Source organism: Mytilus californianus, unplaced genomic scaffold (genome assembly GCF_021869535.1).
Source record: "Mytilus californianus isolate M0D057914Y unplaced genomic scaffold, xbMytCali1.0.p SCAF_12, whole genome shotgun sequence".
Lineage (NCBI taxonomy): Eukaryota > Metazoa > Mollusca > Bivalvia > Mytilida > Mytilidae > Mytilus > Mytilus californianus.
The window spans coordinates 13,918,971-13,945,203 of NW_026262604.1; the positions used below are offsets into that span (position 1 = coordinate 13,918,971).

The window sequence follows — 26,233 nt, forward strand, 5'->3', positions numbered from 1 at the left end:
AAAAGTCTGATCTGTATAGTAATTCTGAAACAAAAGTCTGATCTGTTTAGTAATTTTGAAACAAAAGTCTGATCTGTATAGTAATTCTGAAACAAAAGTCAGACTTGAGAACATGTTATTTTTGTTGTACTATCAGCTTTCTAAAGCAAGCAATACATGTATATATAGTGAAGGACAAGTCTGATCTCCTTAAGTATCCATAACTGCTCTTGAACAGTTTGCTAAAATTTTGACAAACTTTCACACACTATTTGTTTTTTTACAACCACTAGATCATTGCCACTGCTGGTGGAGGTTTCACAAACCCAGAATTTTCAGTCCTAAATGCTCTTCAACGTTGTACTTTATTTGGACTTTTTAACTTTTATGAATCAAGTGTCATCGATGAGTCTTTTGTAGACTAAAGGCAAGTCTGGTGTAACAAATTTTTTTTCGAAATACTAAGGATTTTCTACCCCAGGAAAAGATTACCTTAGCTGTACTTAGCAAAACCTTTCAGAATGTTAGGTCCTTAATTGTCTTCAACTTCTTACTTTATTTGGCCTTTTTAACTTTTTTGATTCTAGTGTCGATGATGCAACTTTTATAGACATGATAGATGAAACGTAAGGTTTCCTGCCTGAGGGTATCACCAGACCATAAGTCAGTGCTTCGAATTCTATGTTGACATGAATCATCATTGATATGGTCATAATTATCTATGATGAGTTTATTTACCTGGTTCATCAGATACCATACCACTTTTACTGTTATTATTTCAGGCTGATAAACACCATAGAGTAGGGTCTGATTTCAGTATTCGGTAGGTAGCAGAAACTTACCTGGATCATCAGATACCATACCACTTTTACCGTTATCATTCCAGGCTGACACACACCATAGAGTAGGGTCTGCCTTCAGTATTTGGTAGGTGGCAGAAAAATATTCAAAGAAATCAGGTGAATACTCCAGATCATCTGAAATATAAACCATAAAATGGTATAGCTTAATAAAATTTCCCAACGAATGCAATGAAAAGTTACAGTACAATGTTCTCTGATATTGCACTAGTGCAAAATTTATATATATGTAGTGACAAAAAAATGTTTCGAAAAGGACCTACTGAGGATTCTTTTATTTTCCTGGATACCAATTTTTCGTGGATTGAGAGAAATTTTGTTTTCATAGATATAAGAAGATGTGGTATGAGTGCCAATGAGACAACTCTCAATCCAAGTCACAATTTGTAAAAGTAAACCATTAAAGGTCAAAGTATGGCCTTCAACACAAAATTTATACTTCATTGAACATGTAAATTCATGGTTCACATTTGCCATCAAAATCCAAGAAAAATTGGTTTCCCAACATGAATCTACAGTAATCACAGAAGATATTAGTAGGTGTGGATGACAACAATGTTTGTTAACTATCCACCATTGCAGGATATAATGCATTTTAGGTAATATTTTCAAAAGATGTCCAAAACAATGGAAAAAAAGCCCATGACATGAAGAATTTGTAATTTTGGGGTAAAAACAATGAAATAAGCCATAGTCCTCTAAGGGATGTTCCATTAAAACATACATGGTACCCAGGGAAGGTACTTTAAAAATGGGGTAACCACCTATAGAGGCAAATTCACTTACATTTCCACTAATGCAAAAACATAGATGACACCCACCCATAGTTGAGATTTGAAAGTGCCTTCCCTGGGTCCAAACCGACCTATGTATGTTTTTATGGAACAGCCCTAAATTCTGAAATGGTGAATTGTATAAAAACCCCAAATCACATTCAATCTTCGTAATGAATGTGTATTCATTCTACATATAATATATATATATCATCACCAACGCAATCATAGGGTTGAACGTTGTTTTCAATTTAGACTTCTTTATATATATATATATATATATATATAGCTATCTGAGAAATATCTTAATAATTTTAACAGGTAAGCCATCAGTTCAAAAGTAAATATTGTTATTAAATGATGATTTTGAATTTCCTGCCTTTATTGAATAAGAAGATTCAATACCATTGCCAGTGATCATGAGACAACTATTCTCAGAAAATGACATAGATGTTAGCTACTATATATCACTGTAAGGCCTTCATCAATAAGCAAAATCTGTATAGCAAAATAAATCACAAACATGACAAAATGAAATTCAACAGCCTGAGTGTGTACAAAACAACAAATGAAGAACATATATGATATACAGCTCCTGATTTGGGAAAGGCACTTCCGATTTCTCTTAAACTGAGTTTTACTGTGCGTATTGTGTGTGTTGGTTTATTCCACATTAGCTAGAGGTATAGGGGGAGGGTTAACATCTCACAAAACATGTTTAACCCTGCCGCATTTTTGTGCGGGTCCCAAGTCAAGATCTAGAACCTCTAGCCTTTGTTAGTCTTTTGTGTTTTTATAATTTTGGTTCATTTATATGGTTCTGAATTAAGTGTGCTGTCCATTTTGCTAAACTAGTAAATATTATTGTTTAGGGGACAGCTGAAGCCATCTCCAGGTGAAGGATTATCTGGCTGGGTTGAAGACCCTTTTTTGGCATCAGCTGTTTTCAGCTATTTGGTCAGGTTGATGTCTCTTTGACACATTCCCTATTTCCATTCTCAATTCTACATACAAAATGTGGCAGTGTTAAACATTGTTTGTGGGTACCCAACCCTCCACCAAACCTGGGACAGTGGTGTTTGTGGCGAGATCTGAGTTACAATTTAGTGAAAGTACAAATTACAACTTAAGAAATAATTCTATCATGCCATGCTCTATGCTCATTTTAACATGGGAAGGCACTATATTTGTCAACCATCTTTATACCGACTGTTAGCCAGGTGTAAATTGTTGACAAAGATAGTATAGTTCTCTGGTGTTGTTCAAAATTCAACCAACATTGCAATTTCAATTGTGACATCAGTCACTTGAAGCCCATGTTCATATACATGTATTGGAATTAGAACAAAGCGAAAGAATAACGTTTTATTAGAATTTCTATTAATGCTAGTGGTCAGATCAAGAAGCTCAGCTTTTTCAAGTTGTTTGAAGACAGATGATTTATGTTGTAATTAAACAATAAATATGACACTGTTCCGACAATATTGTTAGTAAATGATACAAATTTTAATTGAAAAAACTAATTTGCATTCTATAATTTCGAGACATCCCATATAAAAATAAGGACATGTGGTATGAGTGCCAATGAGACAACTATCCACCAATTTCAAATGAAGTGGATGTAAGCAATTATAAGCAATGCCTTCAACAATGAGAAAAACCCAGACAGTATGGTCGGCTACAAAAGGCCCAGGCAGACATGAAAAATGTGAAACAATTCAATTGAAAAAAATTTGTAAGGGGTTCCATGGAACCCTGTGTTTTGCCTGTGATTGCTGCTGTCAGTATAAAAGTGTAATGTTGACATAAAAAGTGAGTCAATTCATCATGTTTATCAGCAGATTTTTTTTTATAAAATTCAAACTTTTCTTTAGATGCTATTTCTAGGTCTTGAAGATCAGTTTCTGTCTAAGTTTCATAACAATCCATGAAGGTTTACAAATCTATCATGTCAAAAAAGTTTAATCCCAGACTGTCTGTAAATGTTAACTGTAAAAAACTAAGTCCATCTATCAGAAAAATACTGAAAATGAAAAAAATATATTTTCAAATTTTTGCTTTAGACATTATCTCTTAATCATAATATAAATAATTGCTTCGCCAAGCGCAGCTGGATACGACCGCAGAAGTCCAACCCTGAACAGTTGGGGCAAAAATGGACACAATATTCGCGCTTGATACAGGTCTGAATTTGGATTGTAATTAAATATTTGACACATAATAGGTTTCTGACACAGAATAACTGTAGTCAAAGAACTTAGAACTTGTTATATGATTTGAATTTATATTCAATTTCTTGCTTTTGTGCAATACACTGTGCTGTTGCGCAATACTTTGTAAATCTGTTTTCAGACGACATACAAAGAATTAGCAATTGTGACACACAATTTTTCTTTGGAAAATTGACAATGTTTTAAATCTTGAAGAAAAATTGACCCCCCAAAAAAAATTAATTTGTTTACCCCCCTTTTTTGTCAAAAAAAAAAATTGACGAAATATTCTTTTAAATTTCTGAAATCTTGATAAAAAATTGTCCCCATCCCCCTCCAATTTTTTTTTACCCCACCCTCCCAAATTTAATTTTTTTAACCCCCCCCCCATTTTTCCAAAAAAAAACTTTCCCTCAAGATATGGTCATAATCTTAATTCAAATTTCCAATGGAGTTTGCAACCATAAAAACCCATTTAAATACATCATAAGAGTATTGAAATAGAAAATGACATGCATAATCATGGCTAAAATTAATATACCTTCATCAGCATTTAATAGTAACTTCTAAAAATAAATTGACAGCTAATCACCTCAAGACAATACAACATTTCTTTATAACAAAACCATTGTAAGGGAGGTAACTCTTAATGCTAAAAAAAACCCCAAACAAATGATATTGATCACAAATAAACAATTCTGAATATGAAAATTTATTACCACTGAACCCTTTGGTATACACTATTATTATATTATATATACTTCCACCACAGTATTTGAAATTTCTAGAAACAGCTAAAAAATAATTCATACTAGAACTAGCTGACAACTTAACATAATTTAAAAGCAATGTAAGGGAGGTAATTCAAATATAACATTGTCATTATTATCTTTTAAATTTTATTTAATGTTTATCAAATCCAAATTTTATAGCCTTAGGACCAAAATTTGGACCAATTAGAAAATGGGCCTAACAACCAAATACACAGTTAGATTCAGCATATGAAAAAAAATGTTATACTAATAGCAAAAAGTCCCAACATAAAGAATCAAAGCTTTCTCAAAATCAAAATCCCAAAATATTGTTCTCTTCTATATACTGTAAATTATCACGAATCAATTAAACGCTATCCCTTATATAATGCTTAATGGTCCAATATCTATTTCAAAGAGATCCAAAAACAAATACTTAGGTAATTGTCCATTAATCAGGAAACCCTTGTTTTTCCCCCCTTTTTTGCCCCTAATTCCTTAACAGTTTGAGCCATAACCCCCCAAAGCCAATCATAACCATCCCTTTGTGATATGGAAACTTGTGGTATAAATTCAGAGAGATCCATACACTGTTCCACAAGTTATTGTCTGGAAACTAGAAAAAGCTTCTGCCAAAGTTTAAAAAAATTCTATAAAGTTTTGACAAAGTTATTAATTACTAAAAAACTTTAACCTCAGACTGTATCTATTTAATTTGTTAACTGTAAAAAAAAACTAAGTCCATTTATCAGTAAAATATGATAAAATGAAAATAAATATTTAAAAAATTTTGCTGGATACTGTCTCCTGGTCATAAAAAAGCTTCTGTCAAAAATTCCTATAACTAATATTCAATGAAGGTTTGACAAAGTAATTGATGACTGAAAAAATTTAACCTCAGACTACATCTGAATGTTACCTGTAAAAAAACTATTTAAAGTCAATTTATCAGTAATATACAGAAAAATGAAAATAAATATTTCAAAATTTTGCTCTGGATACTGTATCTTGGTCATAAACAAGCTTCTGTCTAAATTTCCTAAAATTCCATGAAGGTTTGACAAAGTTAATGATGTCTAAAAAAACTTTAACCACACACTGAACCAAAATGTTGACCTTTAAATGTCTTGTTATTTTGTGTTGTTGTGTTTCTGTTTCACTGAAGCATTGACAACATCTTCTTCTATTCTTTACAGAACAGAGAATAATGGCTAAAAAAACAATGAATAGATATAGAGAAAAATTAGCAGAAATATAAAGAATGGAGAATAAAGGGGTTCAAAAGTATAAAGAATGGAGAATAAAGGGGTTCAAAAGTATACAGAATGGAGAATAAAGGGGTTCAAAAGTATACAGAATGGAGAATAAAGGGGTTCAAAAGTATACAGAATGGAGAATAAAGGGGTTCAAAAGTATACAGAATGGAGAATAAAGGGGTTCAAAAGTATAAAGAATGGAGAATAAAGGGGTTCAAAAGTATACAGAATGGAGAATAAAGGGGTTCAAAAGTATACAGAATGGAGAATAAAAGGGTTCAAAAGTATACAGAATGGAGAATAAAGGGGTTCAAAAGTATACAGAATGGAGAATAAAGGGGTTCAAAAGTATACAGAATGGAGAATAAAGGGGTTCAAAAGTATAAAGAATGGAGAAAAAAGGGGTTCAAAAGATAAAGGGGTTCAAAAGTATACAGAATGGAGAATAAAGGGGTTCAAAAGTATAAAGAATGGAGAATAAAGGGGTTCAAAAGTATACAGAATGGAGAATAAAGGGGTTCAAAAGTATACAGAATGGAGAATAAAGGGGTTCAAAAGTATACAGAATGGAGAATAAAGGGGTTCAAAAGTATACAGAATGGAGAATAAAGGGGTTCAAAAGTATACAGAATGGAGAATAAAGGGGTTCAAAAGTATAATGAATGGAGAATAAAGGGGTTCAAAAGTATACAGAATGGAGAATAAAGGGGTTCAAAAGTATAAAGAATGGAGAATAAAGGGGTTCAAAAGATAAAGGGGTTCAAAAGTATACAGAATGGAGAATAAAGGGGTTCAAAAGTATAAAGAATGGAGAATAAAGGGGTTCAAAAGTATACAGAATGGAGAATAAAGGGGTTCAAAAGTATACAGAATGGAGAATAAAGGGGTTCAAAAGTATACAGAATGGAGAATAAAGGGGTTCAAAAGTATAAAGAATGGAGAATAAAGGGGTTCAAAAGTATACAGAATAAACTGTGTAAAATAACAGTACAACAATGCTGATTACAGAAATGAACGATGTACAAAATAAAGAAATCACCACGTAACAAGAAATTTAATAGTACAATCATTTTCATGAGAATTTTACAGAATAAGCATTATTTTTTTAGATAAGGACCCCTCTCCCATCAACACTCTCAGACATAAGACACTGTCAAAATAACTTTAGCTATGCACTTTATCTACAAATGTTTGGGAAAATTCATATGCTACCAAGCTGAAATAAATCTGTAGTCTAAGACAAAAAAGCCAGAAAGATGATGTGAAAGGAAAGACAACTCTAGATTATAAATTGAAAGTATAAGAATTTCTAGCATTGTTAGTTTACCTTCTACAATTATAACTGCCGTATAATTAAAAGTGAAGAAAATTTGATCAAGTGCCCATTTATAATGGCGGGCAATTTTGAAGTAGCCTTTGAACTTCTTCTGTGGCCAAGCAAGTTTTATATCACTAAGGTCGGGTTGCTGGAAAAAAATACATAATAACTAAATTAAGAGGTCACCAATGGATGGACATACAAAAAGAGCTGATTAGAGATGTCATATACTGTAAATTCAGAAATTAATGCTTACATTTACATGCATTGTACAATACACACAGAGCAATTCAGTAATTTTTCAAAATGAGGGCTGTTGACTTTGGAATATTCCATGTGAGAAATAAGAAATATTCAGGTGATTTTTATAATTTGTGAGTCAAGAGTCTTCTAACCTTCAATAACTGTGTCATAGAAATTCACTTAATAACACCAACTTTTTTTTTACTGAATGACATCATGTGTAATGTATCAATGAACAAAGTTTAAAGAAATCTGATACAGCAAAATGTGACAAATCGCTTTGATAAACATGATAAAAAAACATTTCACTAATTTATGAATTTACAGTAAAAAAAATCATTTCATCCTTCTATAGCAGCCATTTACAATTGCAAAAAAGTCATTTAACTTTTAAAAGTGACAAGCGCAAGAATTTATATAAATAGAAAATTTCATTTAAGATTTATTTTTCTTTGTTTCATCATTTTCATAGAAAAGCAAAAGTCTAAAATTAAAATGGCAAAAAGAGCAATATTTATATAATATAGTTCTGACTGTAAAATATATATATACTCCTGTGCCCATCCAAAATGCTTCTGGGAAGAGGAATACATTAAAAAGTAATTTTGTACTATACAATGTACAATCAGGAAAAAGTCCTAAATAACATGATATGCAATGTATTGCAAAATGAGAATGGCTACTACAAAAACATAAATGGATCAAGGAGGTACAAATAACAAGTTACCATAGTTACCATGTATGGGGAAAATTGAGATGTAACTTATTTTCATGCTTCCAGTTTATATTTCAGCCTACATGTAAATAGTTATACTACTACACTGAAAAGGCAAAGAAGACAATCATGTTGTTTATTGGTCCAACATAATCTATGTAAATTTTCACTTGTAGAGCCTGACTCCAAATTAGATTCTTGTTCTTCAGACTTTTATGTTTAAAAAATTGGAGTTAGTCTTTCATTTTTTCATTTTGAATAATACTAATTCAAAGATGGAACTAAAGAGTAATTAATATAGACCACCTCATTTTAGATCTGTAGCTGATGATCAAATCTATTTTGAGTTACAATGTTGTTTTCAATCTTCAATTGCCCTGAATAACAGGGATTATCTAGACAAACCTTAACTGGAAGGTCAAACATGAAAACAACCATCTACTTTTGATTTTACCCATACATGACAACTTATTCCATCACCATGGCGACCTCTTTAGACCAATATTTTGCTGGTTACCTTCAACAATTATCACAGCTGTGTAATTAAATTTGTGGAATATTTGGTCAAGTGCCCATTTGTAATGGCGTGCAATTTTGTAGTAACCCTTGAACTTCTTCTTTGGTGAAGGTAGATTAATATCAGTAAGATTTGGATGCTGAAAAGACACAAAGTTCTATGTGACAGTATTTTTGATAGGTTGAAATAAAAAATGTAACAAAGACTTTGATTGCATGGCTGCTAGAAATGGCATGTTTCAGCATATCTACTTCACATATATATATATCAGAATATACAGTATACATGGTTTTCTTTGATATCTTCATTTTCATATATACTTAAAATGTACTAATAAAAGAAATGCACAGTCCTCTCTCCTCTTCGTGTTTTTTTCTGAATGTTTTGCTATAGATCATAAAAAAACTACAGCATAAAGAGGAATTGAATGTAAAGATAACAGCAAAAATCTTATTTTTAAACAAAGTTTCAAAGGTAAATTTTTTTTAATGATGTGTTGAGGAGAAATACGGCTAGTGAAAAGATGACTATAACCATTTTATTCTTTATTTCATTTAAAAACTTTTAGAAAGCTTCATATTTCCTAAAATTTTTATCCTTTTTAAAAATTAAAAAGATTACAAAAAATTTCAAATTTCCCACACATCAAATGCATTGTCTCAATTTCTCTACAATCCATTTGATTGATTAAAAGATCAAACCTTTTTAACCCCAAAGAAATTTAACTGATTGATTAATTGATAAATTGCTAACATCAAGTGTCAAATATTTCATGCATGTACAGAACAAGAACATACACACCTAAAGTAAGTGACAGTTAACTTGTACAGGCCAAGAACATACACACCTAAAGTAAGTGACAGTTAACTTGTACAGGACAAGAACATACACACCTAAAGTAAGTGACAGTTAACTTAAGCTTGTACAGGCCAAGAACATACACACCTAAAGTAAGTGACAGTTAACTTGTACAGGACAAGAACATACACACCTAAAGTAAGTGACAGTTAACTTAAGCTTGTACAGGCCAAGAACATACACACCTAAAGTAAGTGACAGTTAACTTGTACAGGACAAGAACATACACACCTAAAGTAAGTGACAGTTAACTTGTACAGGACAAGAACATACACACCTAAAGTAAGTGACAGTTAACTTGTACAGGACAAGACCATACACACCTAAAGTAAGTGACAGTTAACTTGTACAGGACAAGAACATACACACCTAAAGTAAGTGACAGTTAACTTGTACAGGACAAGAACATACACACCTAAAGTAAGTGACAGTTAACTTGTACAGGACAAGGTTTCACAAAATGTCTTTTATTAATTCACTGTATGCTAACCTCTAAATTAAATGTCTTGTCTTGTTTTGTTGTGTTGTTAAGTTACTGTCTCATTGACTTTTGTTTAATCATTATCAAGATACTCTCTCATCCAAACTACCCCATAACTATTGAATCCTGTAGATTTGCTTTTTTATCAATACTATAAATGAAAAGCTTTGCAGCAGGACATTTCAGAGAGTGACATATTGTGTAGATTGATTGTTTGATTATTGGCATTTTAACCTCAATTAATTTCAAAAGCACACTTGGCTATTCCATAGTGGCCAGTTTTATTTAGCAGAAGGATAAGATTCCCCGGAGAAAACCCCAAACCATCAGCAGGAAAACTTACAACCCTAGTCAAATAATATAGTGGAACACATCTGCCACGAGCAAGGTTTGAACTCTTAACCTCAGTGTTGACAGGTTAGTAAACATGATAGACAAATTACTTAAATTACTCAGCCACCGAAGCCATGCGTTCATATTGATCTGAGTAGATACTGACCTATTGTTGAAGACTATAATGTGCCCCATTTATAAATGTCTGTTGAATATAATGGGCATTGGGTTGTCTAAAATATTGACCTATAACCCATATCTTATGTCATCCAAATTTACCCCATATCTTTTACATCTTGTAATTGTAAATTTGTTTTATCAATAATGCAAAAGACATTGCACATTTACAAACATCAGAAACAGAAAACGCCTGAACCAAGTCAGAGAGTTGTTTTCTAGTTGTTCCATTGGTTGATATATCGTTTGCTTTTGTCAGGCTTTATGGACCTCTTCTTTTTGAATTAACCTTGTAGTTTTGATAATTTTTTTATTCAATTTTTCACAGCTGGTGCCAAACATCAGCAGTGTTCTCAATAAGTTTTTGAATAAGAGGAAGAAAAATAAAAGTAGAAGGCAATCATGAGGGCCGCAAGGCCCGAAACGAGTGTCGCAGGCGCAAGAGAGGGTGAGCATGAGGGGGTGTCCCCCTTTCTCGTTAAGTAGTGGTTTTTCCCACGAGAAAATTATGAAAATCTAGATTGCAGGAGGTGGCATCTGGGCTGCTCTGAGTAGATTTTGACCTCTTATTCTTCATGCTAATTTGTCCATTTTTAGTAGCTCATTTAAATTTTTGCTCAAAAATTGAAAATTAATGTGATTTTTTTTGCAGATTTTATATGACATGGCTTGCTTCACCCCTTTCCAAGTTCAATGTTCTTCTTATTGCCATTCTATATCACTAAGGGCTATTCCAGAATTGATTGTATGGGGAGGGAAAGGCACTTTTTATGTGAATAAAATTTTAAATCATTTTTCCTTTATTTTAAGTTTTGGTTGGGAAAATATGTGAAGTAGCTCATGCAATTTTTTTTATTGATGTGTCTTCCCCCTCCCCATAAATACATTTCTAGAATAACCCTTATAATTGTGTCTTCACTTCATATTATTTCTTAGTGTCTTGTATTATCATGATTATAGTTTCAAATAGAATTCATTGAGAACATTAATTTATTTTTTATTCAGTCATTCAAAAACTGGTAAGATTTATATTTAGAGGAAACCATAGTTGCCTTTGGAAACTGTCAACCTGCAGTAAGCAACTGACAAAATATGGCTAGCAAAAATAATAAATTTTAAATCAAGGAAACATGTAGTGTCAACGAGTTTATCAGGTTACACTCAATCGTCTCTGTTAGTCAGAGGGTACAAGTTAAATCGGCACCTATCGAAAAAGTCAAATCGGCATCTGATCAAATAGGCACCTATTTTAAAGTCATTTTGGCATTTAGTTGGTCAGTTCGGCAGCAAATAATAATTTTCATCTGTTTTCTGCATTTTAATTATTTAGAAAAAAATGAAGGGTTGGATTTTATTTTGTTCAGTACATTGTTAAAAATAATCTTGTTATTTAGAAGTAAAATGTTTGAAGTTTTTTTTTAAACTCCTATGACTAATGTTTTGATTTGATTTGTTTCTTTTCAATTAATTATTTAATTAAATAATTAACATGTATGTTGTTTTACCTCTATGCAGGTAGCTATATATATATATAGTTATTGATGTTTTTTCTTCAAAAACTTAAATAAAAACCAATGAAGCCATTACCCAAGCTGTTGTTTAATCATGAAAAATAAGAAGCAATAAAAGGGCAAACTATGAGTCCCTGTCATCAATATCAACTGGTTAAAACATGCATAATAAATATCCAATACCTTGAATACAAATATAGTTGCCCGAAGAAAATACACAAAGAAACAAAAAGAACTTGATTATTTACAATAATTAATTCTGGCCATCCTCCTTCATTATTTTAACCCTTTTGCTTAAAATACAAAAAAAAATATATGTTCAACCTATATTTGACAAGGTACCTAATTGAGTATACCACATTCCAAAGTGACTAGAATTCGTCAGATGTGGACTGATTTCACCGTGTTTTATTTTACTTTATACTCCGGCGATTAAACAATAAAATACATAAATGCACACAAGTTTAAATCCATACTATGAACATCAAAATTATTTATTTTGTAAAAATATTTCCTTTCTCTATTGGTACTGTACATGTATACCTAACAACAAAATTATTTTCATTTACCTGTGTTTAAAGTTATTGCAAATGGATGGTATTTTTGTTCGAGCATATTGTTTTTCTTTAATTGTTTAACATTTCTTACCGATATAACATGTTATTTTTATTATTCTTCCCTTAGTTTATTTATTTTGTATTCAAAATTATTTATTTTGTAAAAATATTTCCTTTCTCTATTGGTACTGTATACGTATACCTAACAACAAAATTATTTTCATTTACCTGTGTTTAAAGTTATTGCAAATGGATGGTATTTTTGTTCGAGCATATTGTTTTTCTTTAATTGTTTAACATTTCTTACCGATATAACATGTTACTTTTATTATTCTTCCCTTAGTTTATTTATTTTGAATTTACATTGTGTCTATTGGTACTGTACACGTATACCTAACAACAAAATTATTTTCATTTACCTGTGTTTAAAGTTATTGCAAATGAATGGTATTTTTGTTCGAGCATATTGTTTTTCTTTAATTGTTTAACATTTCTTACCGATATAACATGTTACTTTATTATTCTTCCCTTAGTTTATTTATTTTTTATTTACATTGTGTCATAGGTCAAATTTATTTGTTCAGTGTATGTTCAATGGTGTTAATATGTCCTTTGATTGAGTAAAGCTATTTCAGTTGATATCTCATAGTGTGTCTTTCTATGTTGTGATGTTACACTATTGTATCAGAAAAAGGGTGAAGGTTTAGTACCATTAAAACGTTTAAACCCGCTGCATTTGTTTGCACCTGTCCTAAGTCAGGAATCTGATGTTCAGTAGTTGTCGTTTGTTGATGTGGTTCATAAGTGTTTCTCGTTTCTCGTTTTTTTATATAGATCAGACCGTTGGTTTTCCCGTTTGAATGGTTTTACACTAGTAATTTTTTTGGGGCCCTTTATAGCTTACTGTTCGGTGTGAGCCAAGGCTCCATGTTGAAGACCGTACTGTGACCTATAATGGTTTACTTTTATAAATTTTGACTTGGATGGAGAGTTGTCTCATTGGCACTCATACCACATCTTCTTATATCAAGATACACTGAGCGAGCTTTCTTATCTTTACTTTACTGTAAATCTGGCTCACGCTAAAAGTAATCACTGATCGTCTCTTCATGTTTGAGTTTGTAACGAGCTGTCTAAAATATCCGCGTCAACATCAATCTCAATTTGTGCAGATTTTATCGCTTTGTTTCAAACGCTCAAATGATTTGATACTGGTTTACGTTTACTGTTGTATTATTTACGCCTGGTATTATTTACGCCTGGCGGACGACTCGGAACCAGTTAGTAAAAAAAGATGTAAGACAGATCCAGACTATGCGATGTTCGCGTATGTCATATTTTTGTCAATAAATTAATAGCCGGCACAAAACACGCAATAGGCGGCGGATTTTGCCGGTTGCCAGCTCTTATTGAGAACACTGATCAGATACAATACCTTTATATGGGTGACCAGTCCTTTCTCTTTCTTGACATATGTTTGTATGACATCAGATGTAGGCTTGTGGCCACAGTCCTGAGAGACAACAATAGGGAACCTGTCCCCTTTTGGACGAATTCTAAAAATGCAATTAAAAAAAATTCTTTTCAATATTTCACCATTAAAATCCAGAAATATATGAATAAAATCACAAATGTAGGGAACAAAAGAACACTTTCTTTCTTGTTTAATTCTATTGGGCATGATAAGTCCTTACTCAGCCTCTTTATCATAATATGTAGGTAGAATACAGGTCTTTACATATTGACAGTAGACTTAGACAGAAATTATATTTTCATTAATGTTTCTTGTAGTCTAACTTATCTTATAGAAACAGTGTAAGTTTCAATTGTTCTACTAAGATCTTTTTCAACGGAAATGTATGTTGAATTTCTAATATACATTTTTGTAGCAACAATAAGTTTTTTCATATTTTTAATTTTTTATAACTATAATAAACTTTGCTATATAGACCTATAGTTGTTAACTTCTACATCATGTGGTATCTGGAGGAAATTTGTCTCATTGGCAATCATACTGCATCTTCTTATTTTTAAATTTGCTACTTGTTTCTATCATCCTTTGACCTTTACCCAACTACATGTGTCCTTATTTTGCAGGTAGAATGCCTGTCAATGAATAAGGACAATAAACATGATGGAAACTCGTTCATTCTAAGCACTGGAATCAGTGAACCAAGTACAATGAACCAGACTGCAGAGATCAAGCTAACAATCAGCTCGGTTGGACCTAGTAGGAAGAATTTTAGAAGGTTCAGTAATTGACATCTTTGTGTCAGTCTCACTGATCTAAAAACATTTTTACTGATTCAGGCCATCAAAAATTAGATTTCTGTCAATGCTGGTTACCTCTTAGACAAAGGTACCTTTGATGATCTTTGATAAAGTCAAAAGTCATAACAAATTGGTAAATACTTCTGTTCCTATCTGTTTAAGATATATTTTAGGAACTAGTTTCCATTCACTATTTTGATTTGTATCCTATTGGTAATCGTTGTAATTAGTTGATTGTTTCCATAAATGGCAACATGGCCAATAGATTTCACAAAAAGATTTTTATCTGGTAAAATAATATATACATTATCTATCAATTCAGATCATGACCAAAAAAGCCAAGAGGTCGGCATACGAGAAAATCTGAATATCATGAAGAATTGATAACTTGATGTTGCAGGCACTAAGGTTGTTTAAATTAAATGTGGTATCTTTAAGGCATTAACTTGTGTACTTTAATAATAATGTATTGCATGTGAAGTATTTAAAGATTTTCAAAAAAAAGGTCTGGCTAAAGTTGATAGGTCCAGAAAAACTGTTTTTCTTGCAGGACCCAACATCTGACAGGAAAATATTATCTCAATCTCTGCAACTGTGAATTTCTGTACTTACTTTAATAAAGAATCAAGACTACGACTAACTGTAGTTCTATCACAGGAAAACATTAACACAGCTATTTTATGTGTGGCAGGATCAGTGTCTTCAACCCCATGAGTTTTCAGCCTGTTGGCTTTTTCTTTCTTCACTAGATAAATAATAGAAAGTACATAAGTATTTAAGAAATAATTATTTCATGCCATGCTCAATGCTCATCTTAACATGGGTAGGCATTATATTTGTCAATGTCTTTATACGGAGCGTTAGCAAGGTGTAAAATGTTGACAAATGTAATGCCTACCCATGTTAAAATGAGCATAGAGCATGGCATGATAGAATTATTTCGATTCAAATCAGAAAATTTAGAAGTTTTGTACTTTGAAGCGGGCCTATAATACTTGTCGAAAGGCAGCCATTTTGATTTTATGAATCCAAAACAATATAGAATATCAACTGTTTCACGATAAAAAATGAACAGATACATGTTAACTTACAATAAGAATGATTTTATTTAATTTCCTAGCGATCAACACCAACGCAAATGTCCATCATGTCCGTTTTGTTCTCCTGCATTGTTCAAAATACAACTGATGTTGCAATTTCAATTGTGACGTCAATCATGTGCAGGCCATGTTCTATTGCAATTAGAACATGGCTTTGTTTCCAACATCATATTAGAATTGTTAATAGCATATTAAAAGGATGACGGGGATCACAATAAATTTTGGACTATTATTAGAGGAGTGGAACACAGACATTCACCTTCTATTGCACGATTTCGTTAACAAGTGTGTATAGACTTTCATTTTGACTTCTATTTTGATTTCGTCATAATTATTTTTGTAGTAACACATTAAAATTATCGTTATTTAAAGTTGAAATGACGATTTCGTGCTGAAATCAGGTGACTGCTGAAATGAGTTAAATTATATAGAGAGAATGTTTGGGAGGGTCTGAAAGTGACTGTTAGAGGCAGGTGACAACTGAAACAAGGTGGCCGTTAAGGCAGGTTTGACTATCTGAAAAAGAGTAAAAAAACAAGGTAGGCCACCGTCCTTAATAGTAATATTCTGTATTGTAACTGACATGACTGAAGTGACTGTTTCCCATAATGCAGCAGAATCTATCTATCAATACCTGTATCGTCTTTAATTTGTCGAAGATCTTCCAGTAACTTTTCGTTATCTCTGAGTTGTTTTTCTATATCATTCTGTAGCCATCTCAACTTATCACTGACCAACACACGGTTCTCATTCTGTAAACAACAAATAAGAATTGATCAATAACCAACACAATAGTTAATAGTTTCTCACTATCTTTTATAATTCTTGCCAAAAGAGACAATAAACAGCTGCGTCATGAGCGCATGATACGCCCGTTGCGTTTTCAAAGAATAAAGTTCAATAACTTCTCAATGTCATATCAGAAATTTATGAAAAACTAAAGGGAGGTTATCTTAATAGATATAAACCAGTCACCAAAGTTTCATAAAAACTGCTCAAAGCACTTTAAAGATATTGTCCGAAAACTGGAAAATCACCCCTTTTTTATGAATAAAATCCCATAACTTAAACGTAAAATCAAATTTATAAAAATCGAAAGAGAGCTTACGTCAATAGATATAAACAATTCACCAAAGTTTCATGAAAACTGCTGAAAGAATTTTTGAGTTATTGTCCCAAAACTGGAAAATCCCCCTTTTTTAATGAATAAAAACCCAACAACTCGGAAACGTAAAATTTGAAATTTTTATAAATTGAAAGGGAACTCACATCAATAGATATAAACAATTCACCAAAGTTTCATGCAAATTGGTTAAAGGGTTTTTGAGTTATTGTCAGACATGTTGATGACGGATGGACGGACAAGGGTATACCATAATACGTCCCGTAAATGGATATTTAAAAGGGTAAAAATTGTCTATTCAGGACAATTACGACTGCAATCTGGCTACATTTTTTATCTATGTAGATCTTAGGTCTTGCTGATCATTTTCCTATGTCTAGTTTCTCTTTATCAACTAAAGTCATGAAGGTTTTTCACCAAAAAAGAAAAAAAAAGGGTGAAAGTTATCATTTTAGGCCTAGGACAATAACTCCTATATAAAGAGTTGACTGATAATTTCTGCAATGTTGACATATTGGTAGATCTTGTAGTAGTACTGCATGATGTATTATAGTTCAAAATAAAGAGAAAACCTGTAAAACATTAGTAAAAACATCCACCATGTCCACTGATTTGTTGATCTTGTCTTGCTGATCAATTAAATTGCTATTTAAAGTTTCTATCTATATATGTTTACAAGATAATAGACAAAAACACAAAACTATAGAGGCTCTACAGAGCAGGTGTTGCTCACCTAGGTCTATATACATATTCAACAAAGGACACTCTCATTGTAGATGAGAATAGAATTCATGACAAAAATCTCTTTTATGTTGATCTTGTTTTGCTGATCGTTTTGTCTGTTTAGTTTCTCTCTATCTTTTTAATTTTTGCTCAACACTCAAACACAAAAGAGGGTAAAAAAAATCCTCATTTCAGGACAATAACTCCAATAAAGAGTGGCAGTCTACTTACTATATCGGCAAAATTTGACTTGTTTGTAGATCTTGCCTTGCTAATCATTTTTGTTATTTAAAGTTTCTATCTATCTATTATATCTTTATCATATAAGGCAAAACGCCCAAAAAAAAAGGTAAAAATTGACAAAAGGTAATAACTCCAATAAGGAGTCGTCATACAATTTCCTCCATATTGTCTGAATTGTAGATCTTGACTTGATGATCATTTTTTCCTATTTAAGTTTCTATCTATCTATTATAATTTTAAGATATAAGGCAAAAACGCAAAAAAAATGGTAAAAATCGTCATCAAAGGGCAATAACTCTAACAAGGAGTCGATTGACGATTTAAATCATGTAAAACATATTTTTAGATCTTGTCTTGCTGATCATTTTTACAATTTAAAGTTTCTCTGTTAATCTATTATAGTTTTAAGATAATAGGCAAAAATGAGAAAAAAATATGGTAAAATTTGTACTTTAAGGGCAATAACTCCTATAAGAAGTCCCCTAACAATTAGTAGAGCTCAACATACTGAACATTTTTGCCCTGTCAGATTTACTCTATTCATTATGGTTTTCAAAATATTAGACAAAACTTGCATTTTACCCCTATCATGCCTATGTTCTACTTTTAGCCACTTCGGCCATCTTAGTTGGCAGGCAGGGTCATCAGACACACTTTTTAAACTAGAGACCCTAATGATCACTGTGGCAAAGTTTGTTTAAATTTGGTCCAGTAGTTTCAGAGGAGAATTTTTTTGTAAAAGTTAACGGACGATGACAATGGACAACAGACGACAGACGCCAAGTGATGAGATAAGCTCACTTGGCCCTTTAGGCCAGTTGAGCTAAAAATTGGTAAATTGGTCATTAAAGGACAAGAACTCCAATTCTGAGTTAACTGACAATTTTGGCCATGTGACTTATTTTTTGTTCTGGTGTTGCTGATCATTTTTGAAATTAAAAGTTTCTCTCTCTCTGTCTTTTATACTTTTCAAGATAATAGGCAAAAATGAAGAAGAAAAAAAGGTAAAATCTGACATTCAAGGCAATATGTGATTAAAATACAGATCCCGTGTCCATACTTTGCTTTCAAGGAACTAACAAAACTCTGATCTACTTTCTGCTCTATTATTTCATCTGATTCAGCAAATGAACTTCTCTTCTTATAGATATCTTAAAGATAATAGACATCACTCCCATTTTGAATAGTTATCAGTCAAGGGTATAACTTATATAATTAGTTATTAGAAAATAAATGGAAAATGTGTCCCCATGGACACAGATGATGCCCCCGCTTGCATACAACATTATAAAGGGACATAACTCAAAAACAATAAAAGTGACGCTACCCAAATTTGTACTAGATCTGAGTTTTGTGGTAATAAGTATTGTGTTTAGGTTTCATAATGTTTGGTTGGGGCAAACTTAAGTTACAGAACGAAACTAAAAATTTTGCAATTTTTCGATTTATAAAGGGGCATAACTCAATAATGGTTCAAGTGACGCAACCAAAATTCAACTTGATCTGTGTTTTGTGGTAATGAGCATTGTGTATAAGTTTCATAACATTTGGTTGACATGGTTGAGGCAACTTAAGTTAGAGAACTGAAACTAAAAATTTAGCATTTTTTTTTCCCATTTATAAAGGGGCATAACTCGAGAATGGTTAAAGTGACCCCACTAAAATTCAAACTTGATCTGTGTTTTGTCGTAATAAGCATTGTGTTTAAGTTTCATAACATTTAGATGAGACAAACTTAAGTTAGAGAACGGAAACTAAAAATTTTGTAATCTTTTCATTTATAAAGGGGCATTACTCTAAAACGGTTAGAGTGACGCTACCAAAATTCAAACTTGATCTGTATTATGTGGTAATAAGCATTGTGTATAAGTTTCATAACATTTGGTTGAGGCAAACTTTAGTTAGAGAACGAAAACCAATTTTGGGACGTACGGATGGACAAGGGTAAAACTTAATGCCCCCTCCGCTACGGCGGGGGCATAAAAATAACATACATGTCGTTATTGTGGGCTAAAATATAAAAAAAACTGTGATAACATATGTATGTTACATGTTTCAAAGTGGCAATATACATCATTTGTTTTGTTAAAATGTTTACAAGTTCTATTGATATTATTATTGTCTTTATGTATACTAAACTTTAGAAAGATATAACAGTTCATAGTTTACCAATCATGCATAGTACACCTATGTTATTACAGAAAAATATGCATGTAATAACTAAAGGGTGTTATTACAGCTTCTCTACATAACTTCAAAGCATTTGCTCAGACATATATCATGCTTAATCACAATGTATGTTAATTTATTGTAAGAAATAATGATCAGAGCATGTAATGAGAATCTGCGCAAGCTTCCAAGTTCCAAGTAATTACCAAACTGTCTCATATAATACATGTGATAAGTTACATGCCTGTAATAACTAAGTCTTGTTATTACAGCTAAGTTTAATCCCTTGAAATCCTTGTTTCATTGATTTACCATGGTTGATTAAAAATGTATTAATTTAATTTGAAAATTAGTTATCAAGGCTATGTATTAAGTTACTGCGCAAAGTTTCAAGAATTCCTTAATGCCCACAAAAAATAAAAATATTTATGATTATTTAACAAATAAAAAACGTATGTTACTACAGATGAAGAAAATTTTAGAAACAAAAAGTAGACAACTGTATCTGTAATAACAACATGCATGTTATTTTCTCTAATAACTTATTTAAGTTATACCCTTGACTGGTTATAGCATTATTTGTATGATGCAATTCCTGAAATCACAATAATTCATTTAGCACTTTTGACCATTGTTCAACAATAGAAATAAACTGCTTCGCTGAGTGCAGCTGGATACGCCCGCAGAGGTCCAACCCTGAACAGTTGGGGCAAAAATGGACACAATATTCAAGCTTGATACAGGTCTGAATTTGGATTGTAATTAAATATTTGACATATTATAGGTTTCTGAATAAATGTAGTCAAAGAACTTGAAATTGGTTATATGAATTGAACTTATATTCAATTAAAGATTTCTTGCTGTTGTTGCAATACACTGTGCTGTTGTGCAATACACTGTGCTGTTGTGCAATACTTAGTTTTAAAATCTGTTGTCAGACTATAAACAAATAAAGTTCAATTAATTCTCAATGTTATATTAGAAATTTATGAAAATGTAAATGGAGTTTACATAAATAGATATAAACAATTCACCAAAGTTTCATGAGAATTGCTGACAGCATTTTTCAGTTATTGTCCGAAAACTAGAAAATCTCCCCTTTTTTAATGAATAAAACCCCATAACTCAGAAATGATAAATGAAAAATTTATAAAATTCTAAACGGAGCTTACATCAATAGATATAAACAATTCATCAAAGTTTCATAAGGACTGCTGAAGTTATTGTCTGAAAACTGGAAAATCCCCCCTTTTTTAATGAATAAAACCCCATAATTCAGAAATGATAAATGAAAAATTTATAAAATTCTAAACATGGCTTACATCAATAGATATAAACAAAAGTTTCATAAGAACTGCTGAAAGCATTCTTGAGTTATTGTCAGAAAACTGGAAAATCCCCCTTTTTTTAAAGAATAAAACCCAATAACTCGGAAAAGTAAAATCTAAAATTTATAAAAATCGAAAGGGAGCTTGTGTCAATAGATATAAACAATTCACCACAATTTCTTGCAAGTTGGTGAAATCATTCTTGAGTTATTGTCAGAAAACTGGAAAATCCCCCTTTTTTTAATGAATAAAACCCCATAACTTGGAAAAGTAAAATCTTAGATTTATAATAAAATGCTTCGCTGGGCGCAGCTTGATACGACCGCAGAGGTCGAACCCTGAACAGTTGGGGCAAGTATGGACACAACATTCAAGCTTGATACAGCTCTGAATTTGGATTGTGATTAAATATTTGACACAGCATAGGTTTCTGACACAGAAAGAATGTGGTCTAAGAACTTCAATTTTTTTAATTTACCTATTATGGTCCAATGTCCAAAATCAAAATACATGGTTAGATTCAGCATATCAAAGAACCCCATATATTCAATTTTTGTTGAAATCAAACAAAGTTTAATTTTGGACCCCAACTTGGACAAACTTGAAAACTGGTCCCATAATCAAAAATCTAAACACATGTTTAGATTCAGCATATCAAAGTACCCGAAGAATTCAATTTTTGTTAAAATCAAACTAAGTTTAATTTTGGACCCTTTGGACCTTAATGTAGACAAATTTAAAAAACGGGTACCTAAATTAAAAATCTAAAAACACAGTTAGATTTGGCATATCAAAGAACCCCAATAATTCAATTTTTGATGAAATCAAACAAAGTTTAATTTTGGACCCTTTTGACCTCAATATGAACCAATTTGATAGCGGGCCCACAAATAAAAAATCTAAATACATGGTAAGATTCAGCATATCAAAGAACCCCATATATTCAATTTTTGTTGAAATCAAACAAAGTTTAATTTTGGACCCCAATTTGGACCAACTTGAAAACTGGGCCAAAAATCTAAAATCTAAATACATGTTTAGATTCAGCATATCAAAGAACCCCATATATTCAATTTTTGTTGAAATCAAACAAAGTTTAATTTTGGACCCCAACTTGGACCAACTTGAAAACTGGGCCCATAATCAAAAATCTAAACACATGTTTAGATTCAGCATACCAAACAACCCTAAGAATTCAATTTTTGTTAAAATCAAACTAAGTTTAATTTTGGACCCTTTGGACCTTAATGTAGACAAATTTAAAAAACGGGACCCAAAATTAAAAATCTAAATATAGGTTAGATTCGGCATATCAAAGAACCCCAATAATTTAATTTTTGATGAAATCAAACAAAGTTTAATTTTGGACCCTTTGGACCTCAATGTGGACCAATTTAAAAACGGGGCCCAAAATCCAAAAACTTAATACACGGTTAGATTCAGCATATTAAAGAACCCCAAGAATTCAAGAATAAAACCCCATTGAAATTGATCAAGAAATAAGCAATTTATACGAAGTATCTTCTTTTGCACAATACTGTGCAATTGAATATTTCTTGCTATTGCGCAATACTGTACAATTGACAATTTCTTGCTATTGCGCAATATTGTGCTATTGGATATTTCTTGCTATTGCGCAATACTGTTAAATTGAAGATTTCTTGCTATTGCGCAATACTGTGCAATTGAAGATTTCTTGCTATTGTGCAATACTGTGCAATTGAAAATTTCTTGCTATTGCACAATACTTATTATATAATAATTTACACATCCTGTTTGGTGTGTATCTCCTACCATATCATTATCATTTGCTTTTAAATATAAATCAGAAATAACCAACTTAAAATGGAAAATTTTAAAAGAAAAAAAAAAGGAAAAAAAGAAAAAAAAAAAAAAAAAAAATCCCCCCCCCCAATTTTTTGAACCCCCTTATGATTCATCACCCCCAAACTCAATCCCAGCCTTCCCTTTGTGGTATGGTACCTTGCAGTACAATTTCAGAGAGATCCATACACTTGAACACAAGTTATTGTCTGGAAACTAGAAAAATGCTTATTTTTGGCCCCTTTTTGGCCCCCAATTCCTAAAATTTTGAGGCAATTACCCCCAAACTTAATTCCAGCTTTCCCTTTGTGATATGGAACCTTGTAGTACAATTTCAGAAATATCCAAACACTTATACACAAGTTATTGTCATGAAACTAGAAAAATGCTTGTTTTTTGCCCCTTTTTTGGCCCCTAATTCCTAAAATTTTGAGGCAATTACCCCCAAAATCAATTACAGCCTTCCCTTTGTGATATGGAACCTTGTGGTACAATGTCAGAGAGATCCATACACTTACACACAAGTTATTGTCTGAAAGTTACAAAAATGCTTATTTTTGGCCCCTTTTTGGCCCCTAATTCCTTAACTGTTGGTACCATAACCCCCAAAATCAATCCCAACCTTCCTTTTGTGGTATTGAACCTTATGGTGAAATTTCATGGAGATCCATTCACTTAAACTAAAGTTAGAGTGCGAAAACCAATGTGTCTTCGGACGACGCCGGACGACGACGACGACGACGACGACGACGACAACGACGACGACGACGACGACGACGACGCCAACGTCATACCAATATACGACCAAAAAATTTTTAATTTTTGCGGTCGTATAAAAAACGAAAGGGAGCTCATGTCAATAGATATAAACAATTCACCAAAGTTTTATGCAAATTGGTTAAAGTGTTTTTGAGTTAATGTCCGTCATGTTGACGACGGACGGACAACGGTATACCATAATACGTCCCGTAAACAGGCATATAAAAATAAATGCACAAACAAAATTTTAAATTACAATGTCAATCATCATGATCATTTATTTTCTTGGATTGTTTTACCAGTCTTCATACATTTAGCCTATGGTAAATTTGTACATCTTTGAACATTTAAATTGGTGGTTCACATACATGTATACATGTGTACCAATGAAATCCACAAAAATTGGAAATCCACGAATGACAATTTGCTGTGAATGTCTTTTATTTAATATATATCTTAATGATTCTTGTGTATGTATGTGAGAGCAAAATTCAGGAAATAAAGCAGGTCCAAGAGTTATTCATTTTTTTTTTATAACAATTCCAATTTAACACTGCCTGCAGGAAACATCTAGGTTTTATATATATACCCCACATCCCATTTTATTCAAATTAAATACATAAACCCCATGTACAATTTAAGTCATGTAAGTGAATTCAAATCATGTTATCTCAAGTAAATCTATGTGATACAAATTATCTTTGCTTTAGGAAACAGATGTTTTATCTATGATGGGGAATAACATCTACCTACAATGTAGTATATATAAATACTTCATGTACTTATTGTACATTTATATAAGTAACAGCTGCCCATGTTATACATTTCATGAAATGCATATTCATAAAAGCTTACCATGGTAAAGACAACTTAATTTTACCTTCAGAGAAAAAATTATCACTAAGATCTATAACATTTCCATTTTTGTCTTGTTAAATATAGTTAAGTTTTCAAGTCCTTTTAATTTCATTGCAGCATTTTATTTCATTTCAAACAAAATTCTTTTCATTTTGCAATTTTACATCACTTACTATGCTTACTTACAGAGAATCTTATCAAATTTTCTTACTCTTCTTTACTTAAGATTTTTTTTTCTAAGAATATTTATTCTTACACTCAATTAATGAGAAAAGTTTTGCAATGACCAAAATTAATTTAAATGCCATAAATTTAGCATTTGTTATGGTTAATAAAGTTTAAACAGTCATGTTAAACACATGCATTGCTATTGCATTACAAAATGGAATTCATTTTCTTCATGTTCATAAAAATGTATTTAAATAAAAAAAGTCTTCCTCATTGGACCTCTTTTATCTAGCATGTAATTTACATTTAACTTAAACTCAGGAAGTTGCCTTCAGGAAGCAGGTAGTAATGCGTTTTATAGATAATGATATGCAAGTATGCCCGTACCTGTTAAATCATTTGTATATGTTATATCTACTAGTACTACATACATGTATTTAATGACTTGACAAACTTTGCATTGCCAACAGCTAGAATTAAAATTAGTTTAGGCCAAAAAAAAAAGATATACATATTTTCTTTCTCCAGTCCTTAAAAAAAGGGACTCTTTTTCATTTTTATTATAATCATTTTTTGGACAATCTAAAAATACAGAAAAATTACATGTGTTTTCCAAGTCTGGTCTGGATTTACAATCTTACACAAACATCCAGTAATTTGCATGAGGGACCTTCACAGGCTTCAGTCTTTATCTAACACAAAAATCCAGTAATTTGCATGAGGGACCTTCAGTCTTTATTTTACACAAACATCCAATAATTTGCATGAGGGACCTTCATTTCTGTATTCTTAAAATTTGATGGCCTTTTTTTCTCTGGTCTTAATTCTTTTTGTACTTATTATTCGATTTCTATATAATTTTAATTTTTTATCCATTTATTTCTATTCTTTATTCTCTTGACCCTTTAATCTGTATTTGTTGCCCATAATTCTCTATTCGATAAAGCCCAATATGACCCTCTTGCATACTGGCATATGCATCATGTTTGTAATTTCAAATGCTCTGACAATTTTTCACCCATTTTTTCTATATTTCATTACATATATGACTAAAATATCCAGCAGAAATAGGATTCAAAGATTACTCAGTGTATTCAAAATTTAATTTCTTTATCATTTTTTATATA

General features: G+C 31.7%; 1 protein-coding gene across 2 annotated transcripts in view; it reads right to left on the reverse strand.

Moving 5' to 3' along the window:
- The window catches only part of LOC127721415 (alpha-1,3-mannosyl-glycoprotein 2-beta-N-acetylglucosaminyltransferase-like), a 61,513-nt gene that overhangs the window by 23,000 nt on the left and 12,280 nt on the right, over positions 1 to 26,233 (reverse strand). The window contains exons 3-7 of one of the 2 annotated variants that reach the window (XM_052228136.1): positions 16,546 to 16,663; positions 15,424 to 15,556; positions 13,976 to 14,096; positions 7,158 to 7,296; positions 822 to 956 (exon numbers count right to left, since the gene is read on the reverse strand). In XM_052228136.1, coding sequence (XP_052084096.1) covers positions 822 to 956; positions 7,158 to 7,296; positions 13,976 to 14,096; positions 15,424 to 15,556; positions 16,546 to 16,663 — 646 coding nt within the window. Of the gene's footprint in view, positions 1 to 821; positions 957 to 7,157; positions 7,297 to 8,623; positions 8,763 to 13,975; positions 14,097 to 15,423; positions 15,557 to 16,545; positions 16,664 to 26,233 lie in introns of both variants that reach the window. The other variant, XM_052228135.1, reaches the window with a different exon arrangement.